The sequence below is a fragment of the Argopecten irradians genome, chromosome 15 (assembly GCF_041381155.1).
Source record: "Argopecten irradians isolate NY chromosome 15, Ai_NY, whole genome shotgun sequence".
Taxonomy (NCBI): Eukaryota; Metazoa; Mollusca; class Bivalvia; order Pectinida; family Pectinidae; genus Argopecten; species Argopecten irradians.
Window position 1 is genome coordinate 8,595,315 of NC_091148.1, and position 20,293 is coordinate 8,615,607.

The following is a 20,293-nucleotide window of genomic DNA, read 5'->3' on the forward strand; positions in this document are numbered from 1 at the left end:
CGTTGGGGGTTGTGGTTTCCAATGGTGTTGGATGCAAGAAATACATGATTCCTTGAAGAAGAAGGTAAATCGAGTTTGGATTAGAAGATTTCCACATGAACGTATTAATATTTCATTATATGAGCTATGTAATCATATAATAGCATGTGTGAATATAATTGTCAATAATTCAAAAATATATTCGGGAAACTTTAAAGCATACTTTGAAATACACAAACATGTAATGTATTCTTTTCACGATACACCATTGACCGAAATCAAATTTTCTAAAAAGGCAACACTAATGCATTATGCAATATACTGCATGTCATAGCAAACAATTGACTCAACTGGAGGCTCACAGGGGGCACCCATATTACAGTTACCTTGGGGATAGAAAGTATAGAAAAAAGACATTTCGATTTAGCTCCTTATAAATCAAAATGGTCACCGATCATCATTTGACCTTAAATTCGTGTCATAAAACACCTGATATCATCATTATTTATATGCATAAATAAAAAGATGAATAAGAAATATCAGCGACATCCGCCATAATACCAAAAATAATACCCCATTTTTTGTAATTTATCAGAAACTGACCTAAATGCAGAAAGAGACCGATTTTGTTTATTTTCATTTTTTTTTAATTATAGAAACGTTCCTCAATTAAATAAGAACCCATAATTATTTCACTTTGCACATAAGCCCATTTCCCTATATGTTACATGTATCACATAACCTATGGAGAATATGCAGAAAGTTGTATTTGTGACAAATATTAAAGGTGTGTACGTTTGCTCAAATCATCTCCTAAAATGTGAAAATGTTTGCTTAGTATCAACACTGCTAATCATGCTGGGGAAATTCATTAAACATGTTTTGATTGAAAGGGGCACTTTTTGCGCATGTAAGTATGCTTAGGATTTTAAACACATTAGATAGTTGTATAAGCATATACTTATTGCTATGAATACAAAACGTAATCATTTTTGTTTTGTTTTTAGACAAAACGATATTCGATTTATTTAAGCTCACACCATTATACACATCCGGACTTTTCTACTCCGAGTAAGAAATTAGTGTATCAACTTACCACGGACGACTTACCACACTCATCATCACATGTCAGGCATGTGACAATCCAAGATGGCGTCGACTATTTTTGTTATCATTGCCAGTGCTGTTATCGGCGTTAGTTTCGCACACGTTTGTCTGTTGAGTCCTGCTCAGAGAGGCTCCCTACAGGGTATCAACAAGAAAGGTAACTTTATATTAATAATTTTGCAATAAACCAATTTGTTTCCCTGTTGTCTCTATTATTCCAACAATGTTAGAGGTTAACTCGGTGAGACCACAGGAGTTTGACGTTCTGTCAATAATATATAGTATACATATATAAAAATACCCCAATATACTATATAAAAAGGGGTATTTTTATATATGTATACTAAATATTATTGACAGAACGTCAAACTCCTGTGGTGAGACACTTATGAAACATGCGTCGTGTGCATCTATCCCATTTAGTCAAATAATTCCTGTGATCAAATTTAGTCATAGATTGACAAACTGGGAGAGATAATGAGTATGATAATATGCATGGTAATTTGTATTGGTAATGTTCATATGTATTTGATATACATATTCAAACCTGATTAAAATGGATTAAGACACATTTCTAAATTATCTAAACAGTTCTGGTGACTGCAAAAATTCTTAAGTATCTAACAATTTAAGTTTTGCATATTTAAATAAGAATTTTATCATAATACTATCTATAATGCTTGACCGCTGACAAATAGTATTTTTCTCAATAAAAACAGGAGCAGACGAATTAGTATTGCTCTTCAGTTACAAGTTACTTTCTCCACAAAATTACCACTATCGAAAATTTCAGGTTCTAATGTTACTTCAAGATAAAAATATTTCGTGGCACTATGTCCTATATGGAATAAAATTCTAATAGCGCATGCAACAGAAGCAAAGCAAAGTATTTTATATCATATTGTGTGTCACTTAAACATATACAATGTATATATATATACATGATTAAACACCAATTATTGTTCAAATAATGAGTATCGTTTAAGCTCTGTCGGCGGTGGAGCATCTTTAAAAAAATATTTTAATTTGGTTGGTAGTGCGATTGACTCGACTAGATGGAATTATTCAATGTTACCTACTATATTTTGTTATGTTAGCCGCCGGTAACTGTATACTCCTGAAACCCCCGTGTGGGGGTAGGCCACGTCAGGACAACAGAACGGTAGACTTCAGGTAGAGTATAATGTTTTGATACCATTAAGAACAAGTGCAACTTCATTTTAAGAAAATAACATATCTGATGTTTTGTTTCTGATTAAATAATACCGTATGCCTGGTTATTTACTCTGGTTAACATTTTCGCTATTTAATCTAAAAAAAAATTCTAGCGGTTAATTTTTTTTTTTAATTTTCGTTACATTTTTTTAAGCGTATAATTAAGATTTATGATAGAAACATTTCTCAATATTTCGAGAATCACAGTATTGTTCCAAGTTCCATGCCTGCATGTAAATAATTTACAATTTTAAATTTCTTAGGTTTTCTTTAATTGATGCAATGATTGCTGGAGAATCACATGTAGTATGTTTTTATTTTACTTGTTTCACTCCTTAAATGTTTCTTTTGAAAATTTAATAAATACCATGTGGTACACATGATGATACTAGTATTATGCTGTAATTTTATTGGGGATATGAATGACAATATTCAATATGCATTTTTCGTCAGCCGTTGAAAACAGAATATATATATTAATAAATTATTGACCTTATCAAAATGATTTTGATTCCTTATATATTATAAATATTAAATAACATAATTTTAAGTTTGATTTTGGAATTGATTTACGTAATTATGTTGATCATGGTGATATTTGTATTATTATACGCCGTATACGTCCTCAAAGCTACCATGTGACATAAAATACTGTCATTGAAACATTAAAGCGAACAGTCGGGCAAGGATGGCTTAAGTCGGTAAAAATGGTGTGAATGTATCCAGTATAATTTCTTATGAAATAGAAAAATAAAATCTCTCGCCAAAATCTGTCTGCGTACGAAGAAATTAATTTAAATTGTAGGAATCCTAAAACGTCCTCCCGGCTGACTATGTCCGTGGTTACATTTACACGCATGTAACCACTTTCAATGCTTTCAACTTTCAATGCTTTCAACTTTCCTTTACTTTAATGGTCAGAACTGGGAAACGTAAGCAGAACTTGGCCGTCGTATTAATAGGTGAGAACTTTTGGAAGGCCAATGAACGCATTTAGACTGGTTTTCTTTGTCCGACTATTCACTTTAAGACTATGGCCAGCATGAACACTACGGAATTTATTTTAACCATGAGATTTTGTAAAACAACATCCATCAGGGACCACTCCTATCCGAATATTAACTTGTGGGTATAAAACATTAAAAGCTTCTTAAGGAAAATAAACTATTGTTTTTAAGGGTCGGACAAGAATACGAAGTTGTCATTCAGAAGAACCTCGACCACTACAAGGATGGATCCCCTGTAAGTACAGTATATATACTGTAAACCAACTACTTTTTTGTGTGGGATAAAATTTTGCGTATTTCGCGGAAAAGCGGAAATCGTGAAAATAAATGATCGCGAAAATCGTGAGGCATAGGTACACTAGAATATATTTACTCTGAAACGCGAAAAAAATCACCACAAAAAGCGTGAGGCATAGGTACAGCAGAATATGTTTACGCTTTATCGCGAAATCAAATCACTACTAAAAAGTAGTTAGACGTAAAAACGCGAAATTAAGTCACCGCGATAATAAATTGGTTTACAGTACTCAAATATACTAATTATATCCTAATAGTGTACTAGTATGTGTAATGCATGCAGTGTTTACGATAGACAATGGAGAGTACATTCATATATTTTAATAGATATTAGCTTATTATGTAATGGTGATATCAATAATGCTTGATTTGATAAGCTATCGGAACATTCTAGAATATTCCAAATTATTGATAATATTATAAGTGTTTTTCTTCGTGTACGTTGCAATAGATGTCTATGTGAGTTACTCTAACCCAATTTCTTTCACAGCTAATAAGTTTCGCGATTTCCATTTCAGTACAAATTCGCAAAGATTAACGTTAGCGGATTTAAACATTTAATGAAAATTCCTATTGAAACAAAAGCAATTTTTAAATCAATTATCGGATATAAATATTCGTTTTATTCAATTTTACTTGGATCGTGAAATTCGCAAAAGTATACATCCAACCATCCTCGATACTCCAGGGGTTCCGATCACTTACGATCTCTACACCCTGGACTATCGCATAGTAAAACTGGAGGCAACATAATAGAACAGGTAATTTAGTCATTTGATGTACATCAAAAGAGTCGTAAAACGGTACACTGTGGTTGACTGTGTGGCTTTGATGTACGGCGTCGCTCTCTCTGTAGTCTTCAAAGGAAATCTTTGCTAGCCTGTGATTGGTAAAATGTTTTCCGCTGAGCGGCCTTCAATTTCACTATGAGATAGTCCAGGGGTGCATATAGAGATCGTCAGTGATCGGAACCCCTGGAATATCGAGGATGATATCCCACGCGAAAGACAGTTTGTTTACAGAACGCTGTTTGTAATAAAATATTTTTTCATACAGTACACAAGATAATATGAGACCACAGAATTACTCATCGTAGTGCAAATTTCTCTAGAAATACACCACTTCATTAATGAGTAATGTTAATTGTAAATCAACTTTCTTTCGCGGCTACTGAATCTAGCAATTTCCATTTAAAACAAGTTCACGATGATTTACATTTGCGGATTTAAAAATTGTCCCGAATTTCCTATCAAAATCAATGATGTAAATGTTAATTCGCGGAGATAAAATTTCGCGAATTAACTTGGATCTCAAAATTCGCGAAAGTAAATCGCACGCGAAATAAAGTTGGTTTACAGTATGCAATTCATGATATGTATTTCTATCCTTATAGGGATTCTTTGAGATACTCCTTATTGAAGAGAGTTCGGAATCTTCGAAGTCTTTAGTGAAAATACCTGACCAGGGCGAGCCATCTCTGACCGTCTATTTCCAGACCATTGTTATTCCGGCAGTTCAATGGTAATATGCATACATGTATTGATAGTACATCAACCAAACGAATACATTTATAAACTCATAAACGAATTATTGTTATGTAAATCATATTTATGAAGGGTGTGATATGAAAATTGAAATTCAAAATTAAAATTCATTAACATTGGTGGTACATGTATTTGTTTTTTTTTAAATGTATGGGGTTGTGTTATTGTTGTCTTATGATTATCATATTATCTCTAAGTTATACATAACAATGTTGTTTTTTGTTGTGATTCTTATTTATTCCTCTGAATTACATGCATGTATATTGTGAAAACTGAATGTATCACAGTCTGCTTAATGACTGGCTCACCTACTCCGCGTCGCGGGCTCGACGGCAAGCGTAGACGCCATCGTTGGGCTGTGTCTGGCTCCAAATAGCTCCAATACAGGGGTGGTCAACAACTCACACGTCCGTTTAGGTTGGGGCTAGGTCTGGAATTGGGGCTCAAGCGGGAGCCCCGACGTCACTTCCGGTAGTGTTTGGTCAGGGGTCTTCGGGACGCTTGACATCCCTGGGCATTTTCAATATTCTCTTTTTTTCAAAATTATATACAACATTGTTTTCTTGTTGTTATTCTCATTTTCCCTGAATGAAATCCAAAGTTAAAGCGGTTAAGTAACCCAGACGTTTATGTTGATTAATGCAATGATATGTCATCTACGTCCTTGATTAATAGTACAATTACGGTGGACCCCTGATAATCCGGACGCCGGTTGTCCGGAAAACTCTCAGTCCGGATTGAAATGTTTGGGAACGGATTACAAAACGTAACATTTTGACTAAGAACAGAAAATTCGATAGTCCGGAAACTCCGTAATCCGGACGGTTTAAGATAGAATTTTTGTCCGGTTTATCGAGGATTCAATGTATTTAAATGTTTAATATATAGCCATTTGCTTTTTACCTTCACAGGTCAGGTCAAGATACAGTTCTTCAGGTAAATATGTAACTGTTAAATGTAATAAAAAGCTGAGGGAAATAGTTGTTTAGATGAATGAACGATGATTTGATTAAAAATATAGTATTGCATAAAATGTGAATTGAACAAAGCCTGTGTCAAAACAGTATTTCTGAAGTACCTATACTATATCCATTTTGTATTCTAAGTATATTCATGTAGAAAGTCCGCTGAGATAACGGAAAATAATTTATCAAACGTATGCTAGAACGAATTAAAACTGCTATGCCAAGTGTTTTCAGTGTTGTAATAAATACATGTTTCATGATAGGATGCATTACGTAAGAAAATACACTGTAGATACATATTACAAAAAACGTCTCTTTCTTTTGAAGAAATTTAGATATACTTGATAGGCTATTTAAATTGACAAATACATGTTTAAAGTATAATTTCAGCGTTTGTAATTTAGACAATCTCATTGTTACATGTTAGTTATAGATATAAATACATATTTCAGGATAGGGTAAATAATTTTGCAATATTTCATAGTACATATATATATATAGACATTATATGTTCGCTTTGATGTTTATGATGTAATCATGTAAAAATAATTGCCTTCCTTGAAGAAAAGATATATGTATTTCATAGTATATCTAAATTAGCAGACATTTGTTTAAAGATGCTCCACCGCTGACAAACGGAATTTATTCTCTATCAAAAACAGCAGCAGACGAATTCGTATTTTTCTACAGTTACAAAAGTTACTTACTTTACACCATAACCATTATTGTTAAGTATAAGCTTCTAATTTTACTTCACGATAAAAATATATATATATAAAAAAAAAATAATTGCATCCCAAAAAAACCCAAACCATCCATTCCCTTATCTCCATATGGAATTAAGTAAATGATTGTGCATGCACCAAAAGTAAAATAAATTATTTTATATGTATTTAGTAATAATTTGACACATATATACACGATTTACCACCAATAATTGTTCAAATGATGAGTATAGATTATGTTCTGTCGGTGATGAAGCATCTTTAAAGGACAAGTCCAGAACCCGGTAAGGTAGATAATCTTAATTGTTACAGGTGGTCTACAGGACTAACAACCCAGCGGCACCAGCGGCATTTTATCAATGTGCAGATGTGAGGATTGTACCATAGACAAGAATCTCTCAACGTTACATTTAGCGCATACATCTTAAATAAATTGGTATGAGATACCGTAAAGCCGATGATCGCTGTTGGAACATTTTCGCGATATCACAGGGCATCATCGTTACTGAGAAAAAAATCCATGTTTACAATTATAGGAAGTGGGTACAGTAAAACACATTTATAAGGAACAATCGTACAACGAATCCGTGCTCATAACGTAATAATTTTTATTCTACATCAATGTTCCTATACATGTAAGATGTCTATAATATGTGAATAACGAACTATGTTTATAAAAAAAATTTGGTGTTCTCCACAGGTTCGTTTCCCGTGTAAAATGATACACCGATAGCTGTATCAGGTCATTTCCATTATACTCTTATTTATTTCTATTTTGTTCAAAATTTTGATAACAGAAAATACCCGATAGACGGTATCTGATAGACGTTTAGATGTATGCGGTAAGCTTTCAGTTATTGCCTTCTATTTGCCATTTCATGTATACTTGTATTGACTCAAGATTGAGAATCTTTGATCTATCAATAAATTGTTTATATTTTTCAATACCTTTATAATTTTAATGTTTATTTTATAATGATTCTTCATGCATATGTATATACACACATTACATTCCTCATCACCTTTCATAAACTTTACTTGCATACTTTGTACATTTCGTATACCAATTATTTTGGCTGGTCAAAAATTTCGTCATTCTCGACCAAAACCTAGGGCATTTAAATTTCAGCGAATTAAAATTTCGCAATTTGGCATAAGGGTATGAATTCTTCAACCAATTTTTAACCTTTCACGGATCAAAATTTCACGATAACGCCGATGACTCAAAAAATCGCAAAAATATCAACCATGCGAACATAAGCGGGTATACGGTATATAAATCACATCGAGATAATCAGTAGATACAGTGTAATTACATGCTTAACTGTTTACACGTGGTGAAGCCTGAAATATATAATATACAGTATAACTCATCTAACTCGAATCCGCATTTCTCGAATACTCCCATTTGTCGAACTGATCACATGATCCCGTCCGTGTCCCTGTTACCTATATATATTTCCTCTAACAAATCCTCGGATAGCTCGGACAGCTATTCTTCGAATGCCCCTTAATCCTTGAACAGGAAAATGTCTCCGTTTTATCAAATACTAACTATTAAGCCATGTATTCGTCGAACAGGTGTTTGGCCATGAACAATTTTCAAACGTTCATTTTTATGTAATACGTATTTTTACACCTTGATATTGCTATCAAAAACCTCTTTCATAAAAGTTCAAACTGCTACAAATTACGGTAATTAGCATATAACAAATAAATCATAACTAGGCCTTATACAAGAGAGACCGTTTCTTCCCGCATATATTATCAGGGAAGGTGTAAGACATTACAGATGTATAGTACACTTGGAGGGAAGGTCATTATAGGCCCTGAGGTTCATTACATGTCCGTAGACAATGACAACCAGGATATGAGTGAAACGCTGGTCAATCGTTTTTGTACTGGACATGCGGCCAAATCAGGTAAGGGGTATTTGGATCTTCTCGGAATCGTAGAGAGTTTGGGTTAAGTAGAGATGCGGGGGTTAGGATATCAGTATGAGTAGCAGTTTTAAGTACGAGATTGAAATAAAGAACTAGAGAGGGATATGAAGTTGGAGAATAACATGGAACTAGCTTGGAATTATTGACAGTACGACAGAAAATGAAAGATAGTACAAGAGACAACAATCATGTACTACACTATACGATCACGAACTGACAATTAATAAACAACAAACTACAATAGGACCCAGAGTTATGATTTACAACTATATGGCAGTAAGCCCAACAACCAATTACGTATTTTATGTTTAGAACATGGTATTTAGTAATTTTTGCAACATGTTCATAATTAAGAAGACTAAGAAGCAACTATTCACAAAGAATAAATACAAAACGCCTGACTTTGTACACAAATACTTCTATGCACAAGCGTATAACTCGCCAAAATATACATCACATTAAGTTGTCATGCTCTTCACGATTTCACGAGTAACATAAAATGGTTTTATTTTGCTTTTTGTCCTATTAACAGCCAAGGTCAGTTAAGGTGGTAATCTCTCATATTCCAAACTTTCCCTTAATTCACTTTGTTCTTCCAAGGAGAAATGCTGTTATGGTTCCTCTGTCAAAGGTTAGAAAAAAAGATGAGCGTTTCAAATTTTCTAGAATGATCTTAAAATTATCATTGTAAAGTTCGAGCTTCATATTTTACTTCAAGATTAAAATATTAAAAATAATAAATTTCGTCCCGAAAATATTCCAAAACACTATGCGGTATATGGAATGGGAACTGATTGTCCATGTACTAAAAGCAAAATAAGTTATTTTTTAAAGATGCTCCACTGCCGACAGAGCATAAATGATATCCATCATTCGAACAATAATTTGTGTTTAATCGTGTATATATATGCCTAATTAACACAAAAAAATAATATAAAATAATTTATTTCGCCTTTGGTGCATGCGCAATCAATACTTCATTCCATATAGGATATAGTGCCACGGAATTTTTTCGGGATCCAATTAATTATTTTTCATATTTTTAACTTTAAGTAAAATTAGAAGCTCAAACTTTTTAATGGTGGTACATGTAATGGTGTAAAGTAAGTTACTTTTTCTACTGAAGAAAAATATAAAATCGTCTGCTCTTGTTTTTGATAGTGAAAAAATACCAATTGTCAGCGGTGGAGCTTCTTTAAGTATTTTTGTGTTAGTTAGACACATATATATACATGTACGAGTAAACATCACTAATTTTTCAAATGTTGGCAATCTCTGTTGGTAATCTCTGTTGGTAATCTCTGTTGGTAATCTCTAAATCTCTGTTGGTAATCTCTAAATCTCTGTTGGTAATCTCTAAATCACAATGTAACGACATCCATGCCATGTTACGGAGGTGGAACAAAGGAGGAGGACTGGAAAAAAAAACCCCGACCTACGCCGAACAGTGAGGTTTAACGGTAATGGTTATGTCGGGACACATTAACCACTTAGCCATCTCGTTACACTGTTTAATCTGTCATTATTTAATTCGCGAACAAAATACACGAGAGGAATCATGAAGCTGCGACTGGGTTTAGAAATTTACTTGCAAATAACGTGTTAGTTTCTGCAATTAAAACAAAAACAAAGTTAGTTGTTTATCAAATTTTTTATCATAACTTCAGATCGTTGGGAGGGACGCATATTGAAACGTATTCAGAACCAAAAACCCATCGTCCTATATCATCGTACAATCGTTTGTAGGCTGACGGATTGTGTAAACGACGACACAGCTCACAATGGGGCGCAGAAATACTCTCCTCCATATGGTAATTGTCTCTGGATTGGAAGAAAGACGAGAATATTTTTTCGCTTGATGCGATGGAAGTAAGGTACCTGGCAAGCTTTCTTGTCGAGGTAAATATGGAAGAATCTATAAATGAATCTGGTGGGCCATACATTGAATAATTACTGTTTCCCCTCACCACGGGTATGACGTTAGATAATTTATAGCCTCGGAAAAACTTCTCTGTCACATAATCCCGACACAGGGAATTTTCAAATGATAAATAGTAATTGTAGTTTTCATCGAGTTTGTCCAAACACTGACTGTCCTGGTGACGTTTACAGGTGTATGAACCACAGTCTCCGAACACATGAACATTCATGTACATCCGTAACAGTTTAACAAACCGTTCCCGCTTGCTCTGTGTATGACAATTACTAACAAACCAGGCAGCCGATACGACATTGTCCAGTTGAAGACTCTTTGCCAGTTATAGAAAGACATTTGAAGTTTTAACGGCGGTTCCAGACTAAAGAATACCCAAATTTGACCCATGTGTTTGGTAGGGGGTTTTGCCAACCACGTGTCTGGTGAGTGGAACACAATTGCGTCGCTGTTCTCTGGAATGTATTTGCCTTCAGTGACTTTACATTTAAGTTTACATTTACTAAACGCTTCTCTGCTCACCCAATGTGGTCGGCTTTTCCAAAAGTGGATGTTCTTTATTCCAGGTTCTATAGAAATGTATTTAACCTCATGGAGATATCTTCTTATCTCATCAATAATACATATTATCCAAATCGTTGTTAGCGACGTCAGTAGAAGATAGAGTCTCAACTGATGTCTGAAGGTAAACAAAACAGATAGACAATGAACACCATATGTGTATACCTATACAGGGTTATTATCATAACGATATGTATCCTAGGTGAGACTATTCACCGGGTTATTATTAAAGAGATATATATCCTAGGTATATATATATATATATATACATGGTCATTATTATATAGATATATATCCTGCGTATAACGATATACAGGGTTATTATTATAGATATATATATATCCTGGGTATGACTATATACAGGGTGATTATTATAGTGATATATATCCTGGGTATGACTATATACAGGGTGATTATTATAGTGATATATATCCTGGGTATGACTATATACAGGGTGATTATTATAGTGATATATATCCTGGGTATGACTATATACAGGGTGATTATTATAGTGATATATATCCTGGGTATGACTATATACAGGGTGATTATTATAGTGATATATATCCTGGGTATGACTATATACAGGGTGATTATTATAGTGATATATATCCTGGGTATGACTATATACAGGGTGATTATTATAGTGATATATATCCTGGGTATGACTATATACAGGGTGATTATTATAGTGATATATATCCTGGGTATGACTATATACAGGGTGATTATTATAGTGATATATATCCTGGGTATGACTATACAGGGTGATTATTATAGTGATATATATATCCTGGGTATGACTATATACAGGGTGATTATTATAGTGATATATATCCTGGGTATGACTATATACAGGGTGATTATTATAGTGATATATATCCTGGGTATGACTATATACAGGGTGATTATTATAGTGATATATATCCTGGGTATGACTATATACAGGGTGATTATTATAGTGATATATATCCTGGGTATGACTACAGGGTGATTATTATAGTGATATATATCCTGGGTATGACTACAGGGTGATTATTATAGTGATATATATCCTGGGTATGACTACAGGGTGATTATTATAGTGATATATATCCTGGGTATGACTATATACAGGGTGATTATTATAGTGATATATATCCTGGGTATGACTATACAGGGTGATTATTATAGTGATATATATCCTGGGTATGACTATATACAGGGTGATTATTATAGTGATATATATATATCCCGGGTATGACTATATACAGGGTGATTATTATAGATATATATATCCTGGGTATGACTATATACAGGGTGATTATTATAGTGATATATATCCTGGGTATGACTATATACAGGGTGATTATTATAGTGATATATATCCTGGGTATGACTATATACAGGGTGATTATTATAGTGATATATATCCTGGGTATGACTATATACAGGGTGATTATTATAGTGATATATATCCTGGGTATGACTATATACAGGGTGATTATTATAGTGATATATATCCTGGGTATGACTATATACAGGGTGATTATTATAGTGATATATATCCTGGGTATGACTATATACAGGGTGATTATTATAGTGATATATATCCTGGGTATGACTATATACAGGGTGATTATTATAGTGATATATATCCTGGGTATGACTACAGGGTGATTATTATAGTGATATATATCCTGGGTATGACTATATACAGGGTGATTATTATAGTGATATATATCCTGGGTATGACTATATACAGGGTGATTATTATAGTGATATATATCCTGGGTATGACTATATACAGGGTGATTATTATAGTGATATATATCCCGGGTATGACTATATACAGGGTGATTATTATAGTGATATATATCCTGGGTATGACTATATACAGGGTGATTATTATAGTGATATATATACGTGGTGTTGGGTATGACTATATACAGGGTGATTATTATAGTGATATATATCCTGGGTATGACTATATACAGGGTGATTATTATAGTGATATATATCCTGGGTATGACTATATACAGGGTGATTATTATAGTGATATATATCCTGGGTATGACTATATACAGGGTGATTATTATAGTGATATATATCCTGGGTATGACTATATACAGGGTGATTATTATAGTGATATATATCCTGGGTATGACTATATACAGGGTGATTATTATAGTGATATATATCCTGGGTATGAGTATATACAGGGTGATTATTATAATGATATATATCCTGGGTATGACTATATACAGGGTGATTATTATAGTGATATATATCCTGGGTATGACTATATACAGGGTGATTATTATAGTGATATATATCCTGGGTATGACTATATACAGGGTGATTATTATAGTGATATATATCCTGGGTATGACTATATACAGGGTGATTATTATAGTGATATATATCCTGGGTATGACTATATACAGGGTGATTATTATAGAGTGATATATATCCTGGGTATGACTATATATACAGGGTGATTATTATAGAGAGATACATATATCCTGGGTATGACTATATACAAGGTGATTATTATAGAGAGATACATATATCCTGGGTATGACTATATACAGGGTGATTATTATAGTGATATATATCCTGGGTATGACTATATACAGGGTGATTATTATAGATAGATATATATCCTGGGTATGACTATATACAAGGTGATTATTATAGAGAGATACATATATCCTGGGTATGACTATATACAGGGTGATTATTATAGTGATATATATCCTGGGTATGACTATATACAGGGTGATTATTATAGTGATATATATCCTGGGTATGACTATATACAGGGTGATTATTATAGTGATATATATCCTGGGTATGACTATATACAGGGTGATTATTATAGTGATATATACTGGTATCCTGGGTATAAATATATACAGGGTGATTATTATAGTGATATAACAGGGTGATTATTATAGTGATATGTGTTCTATGACTACAGGGTGATTATTATAGAAGTTTATGTCCTGGGTACAAGTATATACAGGGTTGTTATTATTAGAATTATTGAGACACTTAACCAAACTGGGCGACGACGACAATCAGGGTATCAATATTCCACAAAGTCAGTTTTCGGAGTTGTACATACCAATTATAACCGACCAGGATGTCGTTCCAACATCGCGATATTCCAGGAGTTACAGTCGTTATATCACACCCTTGACTGTCATAGTAAAACTGAACGTATTTCAAGAAACAAATGAACAATCAAAGGCCTGCACAAAGACCTCGTCTGAAGAATATAGAGAGGGACGTCAAGCTTCAACGGGATTGAAGCGTAACGTAGAGAATTGTACCGTTATTCCATTTTTTCGTGTATATCAAAAGATCAAACTATCTATCAATTATATATCTATTGTCGCAAACAGAACCTTCAGTTTTGTTATGACACAGTGCAGTGGTGGATACATTGAGGTGCCGTGTACCAAAGGATACATACATGGGATGTACATGGGCAAAACATGAAAATATTTAAAAACAACTTTAAGCACTCACCTCATTTCAAGGTGCGTCCTCTAAATTACTATAAAGGGGTTATTTAGCCTACAAAAGAAAAAAAGATGATATAGAGAAAAGTGTTGTTCAACTAGCACAATTAGAGCGTGACATCTGATACTGGTACTATATAAAGATTGGCTGATAAATTAACGTAAGAATGTAATGAAATGTCTATCAGTGTCTATCGGTAAAAATTCGGAACGTTCCCTTTAATACCGTAAATTGGGATACTTTGCATGTTGTCATAATATGGCTTATTTGGCGTTTGATGCGAAAGTGCCAAAGTTAAAAACACCAAAATTACTAAGTATTCATTTATTTTTTGTATACAAAGATCAATACATCTATACGCTATGTATCACTTATGTGAACATGTAGCCTAGGGTAAGTTACTCAATCACATTATGTGAACATACATTAAATGTATGTTCTTCCAACATATGAAAAAGGACCGATGAAACATGTAAATCTTCACAGATATTTATCTTTCGTTCAAATAAGAGTTTTGCGCGATTACCGAACATGGAGAAAACGTCAGATTTAAACTAACCACCCTATTTTGATACAAATTTCCCGACGCCAAAATATCCCAATTTACGGTAGCTTGATGGTCCGATTAAAAACGTTGATGGGCAAACACAGCACAAGCTAAAACACGTCAAGTAATAGTACTAAAACGTTAACGTTTGGAAGGTAGTCAAATATTATAACGAGTTATATTTCAAATATGTTTACTGCGTGAAGAAAACATGTGGTTAAACGTTTTAATAATCCTTTTTTCAGTACTTACAGTACTTTGATTTTCATAATTCTTTTATTTTTCAAACAAATATTGATATTACAATTGATCATCATTATTTTTACTCAATAGAATATTATTCAATATGTTTTTAGGTTTCAATAATCTTAAAACCGACTGCAGTGATAGATTACATGATATAATAATGTACTCGATATCCTTTGAATTTCAACGATGAGCGGAATCGAGCCATCGATACCATCCCACCGTAACGATGGTATCTTTAAAATGAATTGCATACTTACCAGCAGAAAGCCAATTACAGGTGAGATGTATCTAGTATCATCGGTCCGCCATTTTAACACAAAATTAGAACTGCATGTATATCTATGCCATTGTCATAGATCATCGTATGTCTACAATCTATAGAATGTTGAATATCACAGCATTAAAACCAAACGATGAAATTAAGAACAAAAATATTTGGTATTGTGTACTGTATTCGTGTGATATGAAACAGGAGAACAAGCACCTGGTTATCAAAGCAAACATCATTTACGCTTCAATTGCTAGAAGTCGTGATGCATATGGTACCCGTATGGCGTTTCATGTCGTTTCTATGGTTGGTTGATCACACTATTGATTTTTAGACACGGTCTCTGACATCTAAAATAAGAGGTCCAGAGAGCCTGTATTGCTCACCTGGTATGTAAAATGATAATTCAGACTAAGAGTCTAAACTTTTGTAAACCAGTTCTATTCGAATCAAGATAACATGTAGATGGTTCTACTGTGATATGCCGGGAAAGCCCACTGTGATAATATATGTGTGAAATGTTCAAACTCTTTTGTTGTTTGCCATTACATATTGTGGTAACGCGTCTTTTATGCCGAATCCCATCCCTTGCCAGTAGAGTAAAGCAACTACTCAAATCGATCTTACAGTAGCTTATAGTAGTAACAGTCCTTATGCATGCCCAAGTTCAAAAAACAATTTCATCTACTTCTTGGTAGCTATGTATTGCATCTGTTTGACTTACCTAACATTAAAGATGCTCCACCGTCGACAGAGTATAAATGGTATTCTTCATTTGAACAATAATTGGTGTTTAATCGTGTATATGTATGTCTAGTTAACACAAACAAAATAATATAAAATAATTTGTTTTGCATTTGGTGCATGCGTAACTTCATTCAATATAGGATAAAGTGCCACGGAATTTTTTCGGGAATTTTTAACTTGAAGTAAAATTAGAAGCTCAAACTTGTCAAAGGTGGTAATAGTGTAAAGTAAGTAACTTTTGTAACTGAAGAAAAATACTAAATCGTCTCCTTCTGTTTTGATAGTGAAAAAATACCATTTGTCAGCGGTGGAGCATCTTTAACTCGGGTTTGGATACAGCGTACATATTGTATCCGTTTAGTCGAATTGCTATACGATTTTCAATTTCAACGGTATCAATTAAAATACTGAACAACGTCATGGAATTGGTCAATATTTCTTGTTATATGTTTCAAAAGGAATGTAAAATATATTTATGGATTCCATATTTAGCTTCGTGGTTATGTAACAGAATTAGCCTCACTAAATTGCCGTTTAAATGTTTTTTTTATATTAGAAGTACAAGTGAAGTATGTATTTCCCCCCAAGAGCCTTACAGATATATAGAAATAGGAGCAGATGAATTGGTATTATCATTCGGACACAAACGTTACTTTCTTTCCACTATTTCCATCATTGAAAAGTGTCTTATTCTTAAATATTCAAAATAAATAATTGCATCCCGAAAACATCCATGCCACTATGCCCTTTATAGAATGCGATACTGATTGCGCAGACGAAAAAAGCAAAGCATATTATTTTATATGCATTTTGTCTAAGTAGAAATAGATACATATAAATTAAACCTATCAAATATACTGCCCTCATGATAAATGTTATCTATGCTCTGTCGGCGGTTGAGCATCTTCAGAGAATTGCTTTGATATCCTGCTATTGGGCAAGACGCTTCCTGCTATATTTGGGTTGATTAAAGTACTAGGTATCTCATTCAGACGGAGAACATATATTTTCTAATAAAAAGTCTCTCAGTTCTACACCTCTAGAAAATAAAATACAAGATAATCAATCGCTACAGTTATGATTTTTATTCTATTTATCACAACTTCAGATCGTTGGGAGGGACACATATTGAAACGTGATCTGAACCAAAAACCCATCGTCCTATATCATCGTACAATCGTTTGTAGGCTGACGGATTGTGTAAACGACGACACAGCTCACAATGGGGCGCAGAAATACTCTCCTCCATATGGTAATTGTCTCTGGATTGGAAGAAAGACGAGAATATTTTTTCGCTTGATGCGATGGAAGTAAGGTACCTGGCAAGCTTTCTTGTCGAGGTAAATATGGAAGAATCTATAAATGAATCTGGTGGGCCATACATTGAATAATTACTGTTTCCCCTCACCACGGGTATGACGTTAGATAATTTATAGCCTCGGAAAAACTTCTCTGTCACATAATCCCGACACAGGGAATTTTCAAATGATAAATAGTAATTGTAGTTTTCATCGAGTTTGTCCAAACACTGTCTGTCCTGGTGACGCGTACAGGTGTATGAACCACAGTCTCCGAACACATGAACATTCATGTACATCCGTAACAGTTTAACAAACCGTTCCCGCTTGCTTTGTGTATGACAATTACTAACAAACCAGGCAGCCGTTGTTTTAGTCCACGGTTTAGTCTTGGCCTGCTTTCGAGGAATAATATTATCCGTCGTGAAATTTCCGTACGGATAGTAAATATCGGCATCTCTTCGATACGACATTGTCCAGTTGAAGACTCTTTGCCAGTTATAGAACGACATTTGAAGTTTTAACGGCGGTTCCAGACTAAAGAATACCCAAATTTGACCCATGTGTTTGGTAGGGGGTTTTGCCAACCACGTGTCTGGTGAGTGGAACACAATTGCGTCGCTGTTCTGTGGAATGTATTTGCCTTCAGTGACTTTACATTTAAGTTTACATTTACTAAACGCTTCTCTGCTCACCCAATGTGGTCGGCTTTTCCAAAAGTGGATGCTCTTTATTCCAGGTTCTATAGAAATGTATTTAACCTCATGGAGATATCTTCTTATCTCATCAATAATACATATTATCCAAATCGTTGTTAGCGCCGTCAGCAGAAGATAGAGTCTCAACTGATGTCTGAAGGTAAACAAAACACATAGTCAATGAACACCATATGTGTATACCTATACAGGGTTATTATCATAACGATATGCATCTTAGGTATGAAAATACACCGGGTTATTATCATATAGATATATTCTGGGTATGACTATATACCGGGTGATTATTATAGTGATATATATACTGGGTATGACTATATACAGGGTGATTATTATAGTGATATATATCCTGGGTATGACTATATACAGGGTGATTATTATAGTGATATATATCCTGGGTATGACTATATACAGGGTGATTATTATAGTGATATATATCCTGGGTATGACTATATACAGGGTGATTATTATAGTGATATATATCCTGGGTATGACTATATACAGGGTGATTATTATAGTGATATATATCCTGGGTATGACTATACGGGTGATTATTATAGTGATATATATCCTGGGTATGACTATATACAGGGTGATTATTATAGTGATATATATCCTTGGTATGACTATATACAGGGTGATTATTATAGTAATATATATCCTGGGTATACTACAGGGTGATTATTATAGTGATATATATCCTGGGTATGACTATATACAGGGTGATTATTATAGTGATATATATCTGGGTATGACTATATACAGGGTGATTATTATAGTGATATATATCCTGGTATGACTATATACAGGGTGATTATTATAGTGATATTATCCTGGTATGACTATAGGGTGATTATTATAGTGATATATATCCTGGGTATGACTATATACAGGGTGATTATTATAGTGATATATATCCTGGGTATGACTATATACAGGGTGATTATTATAGTGATATATATCCTGGGTATGACTATATACAGGGTGATTATTATAGTGATATATATCCTGGGTATGACTATATACAGGGTGATTATTATAGTGATATATATCCTGGGTATGACTATATACAGGGTGATTATTATAGTGATATATATCCTGGGTATGACTATACAGGGTGATTATTATAGTGATATATATCCTGGGTATGACTATATACAGGGTGATTATTATAGTGATATATATCCTGGGTATGACTATATACAGGGTGATTATTATAGTGATATATATCCTGGGTAGGGTGAATGTATATATACTACTGTGATATATCTGGGTTGACTATATACAGGGTGATTATTATAGTGATATATATCCTGGGTATGACTATATACAGGGTGATTATTATAGTGATATATATCCTGGGTATGACTATATACAGGGTGATTATTATAGTGATATATATCCTGGGTATGACTATATACAGGGTGATTATTATAGTGATATATATCCTGGGTATGACTATATACAGGGTGATTATTATAGTGATATATATCCTGGGTATGACTATATACAGGGTGATTATTATAGTGATATATATCCTGGGTATGACTATATACAGGGTGATTATTATAGTGATATATATCCTGGGTATGACTATATACAGGGTGATTATTATAGATATATATATATCCTGGGTATGACTATATACAGGGTGATTATTATAGTGATATATATCCTGGGTA

General features: G+C 33.6%; 2 protein-coding genes and 1 pseudogene across 2 annotated transcripts; 1 reads left to right on the forward strand and 2 right to left on the reverse strand.

Annotated features, from left to right (window-relative positions):
* The first annotated feature begins 1,091 nt into the window (after positions 1–1,091).
* On the forward strand, positions 1,092–7,500 carry LOC138309094 (uncharacterized). Its single transcript, XM_069250231.1, has 6 exons — positions 1,092–1,243; positions 2,184–2,259; positions 3,480–3,543; positions 4,999–5,126; positions 6,061–6,085; positions 7,152–7,500. Exons 1-6 carry the CDS (start codon positions 1,129–1,131, stop codon positions 7,224–7,226), a joined length of 483 nt encoding a protein of 160 aa, XP_069106332.1. The 5' UTR covers positions 1,092–1,128; the 3' UTR covers positions 7,227–7,500.
* Positions 7,501–10,434: 2,934 nt separating this feature from the next.
* LOC138309695 (alpha-(1,3)-fucosyltransferase C-like) lies at positions 10,435–11,553 on the reverse strand (annotated as a pseudogene).
* A 5,907-nt stretch (positions 11,554–17,460) lies between these two features.
* Positions 17,461–18,758, reverse strand: LOC138309518 (alpha-(1,3)-fucosyltransferase C-like; the record flags this gene model as incomplete). Its single annotated transcript, XM_069250738.1, has 1 exon — positions 17,461–18,758. A coding segment is annotated over one exon (1,065 nt), but the record flags the coding sequence as incomplete, so codon positions are not given.
* Positions 18,759–20,293: the final 1,535 nt, after the last annotated feature.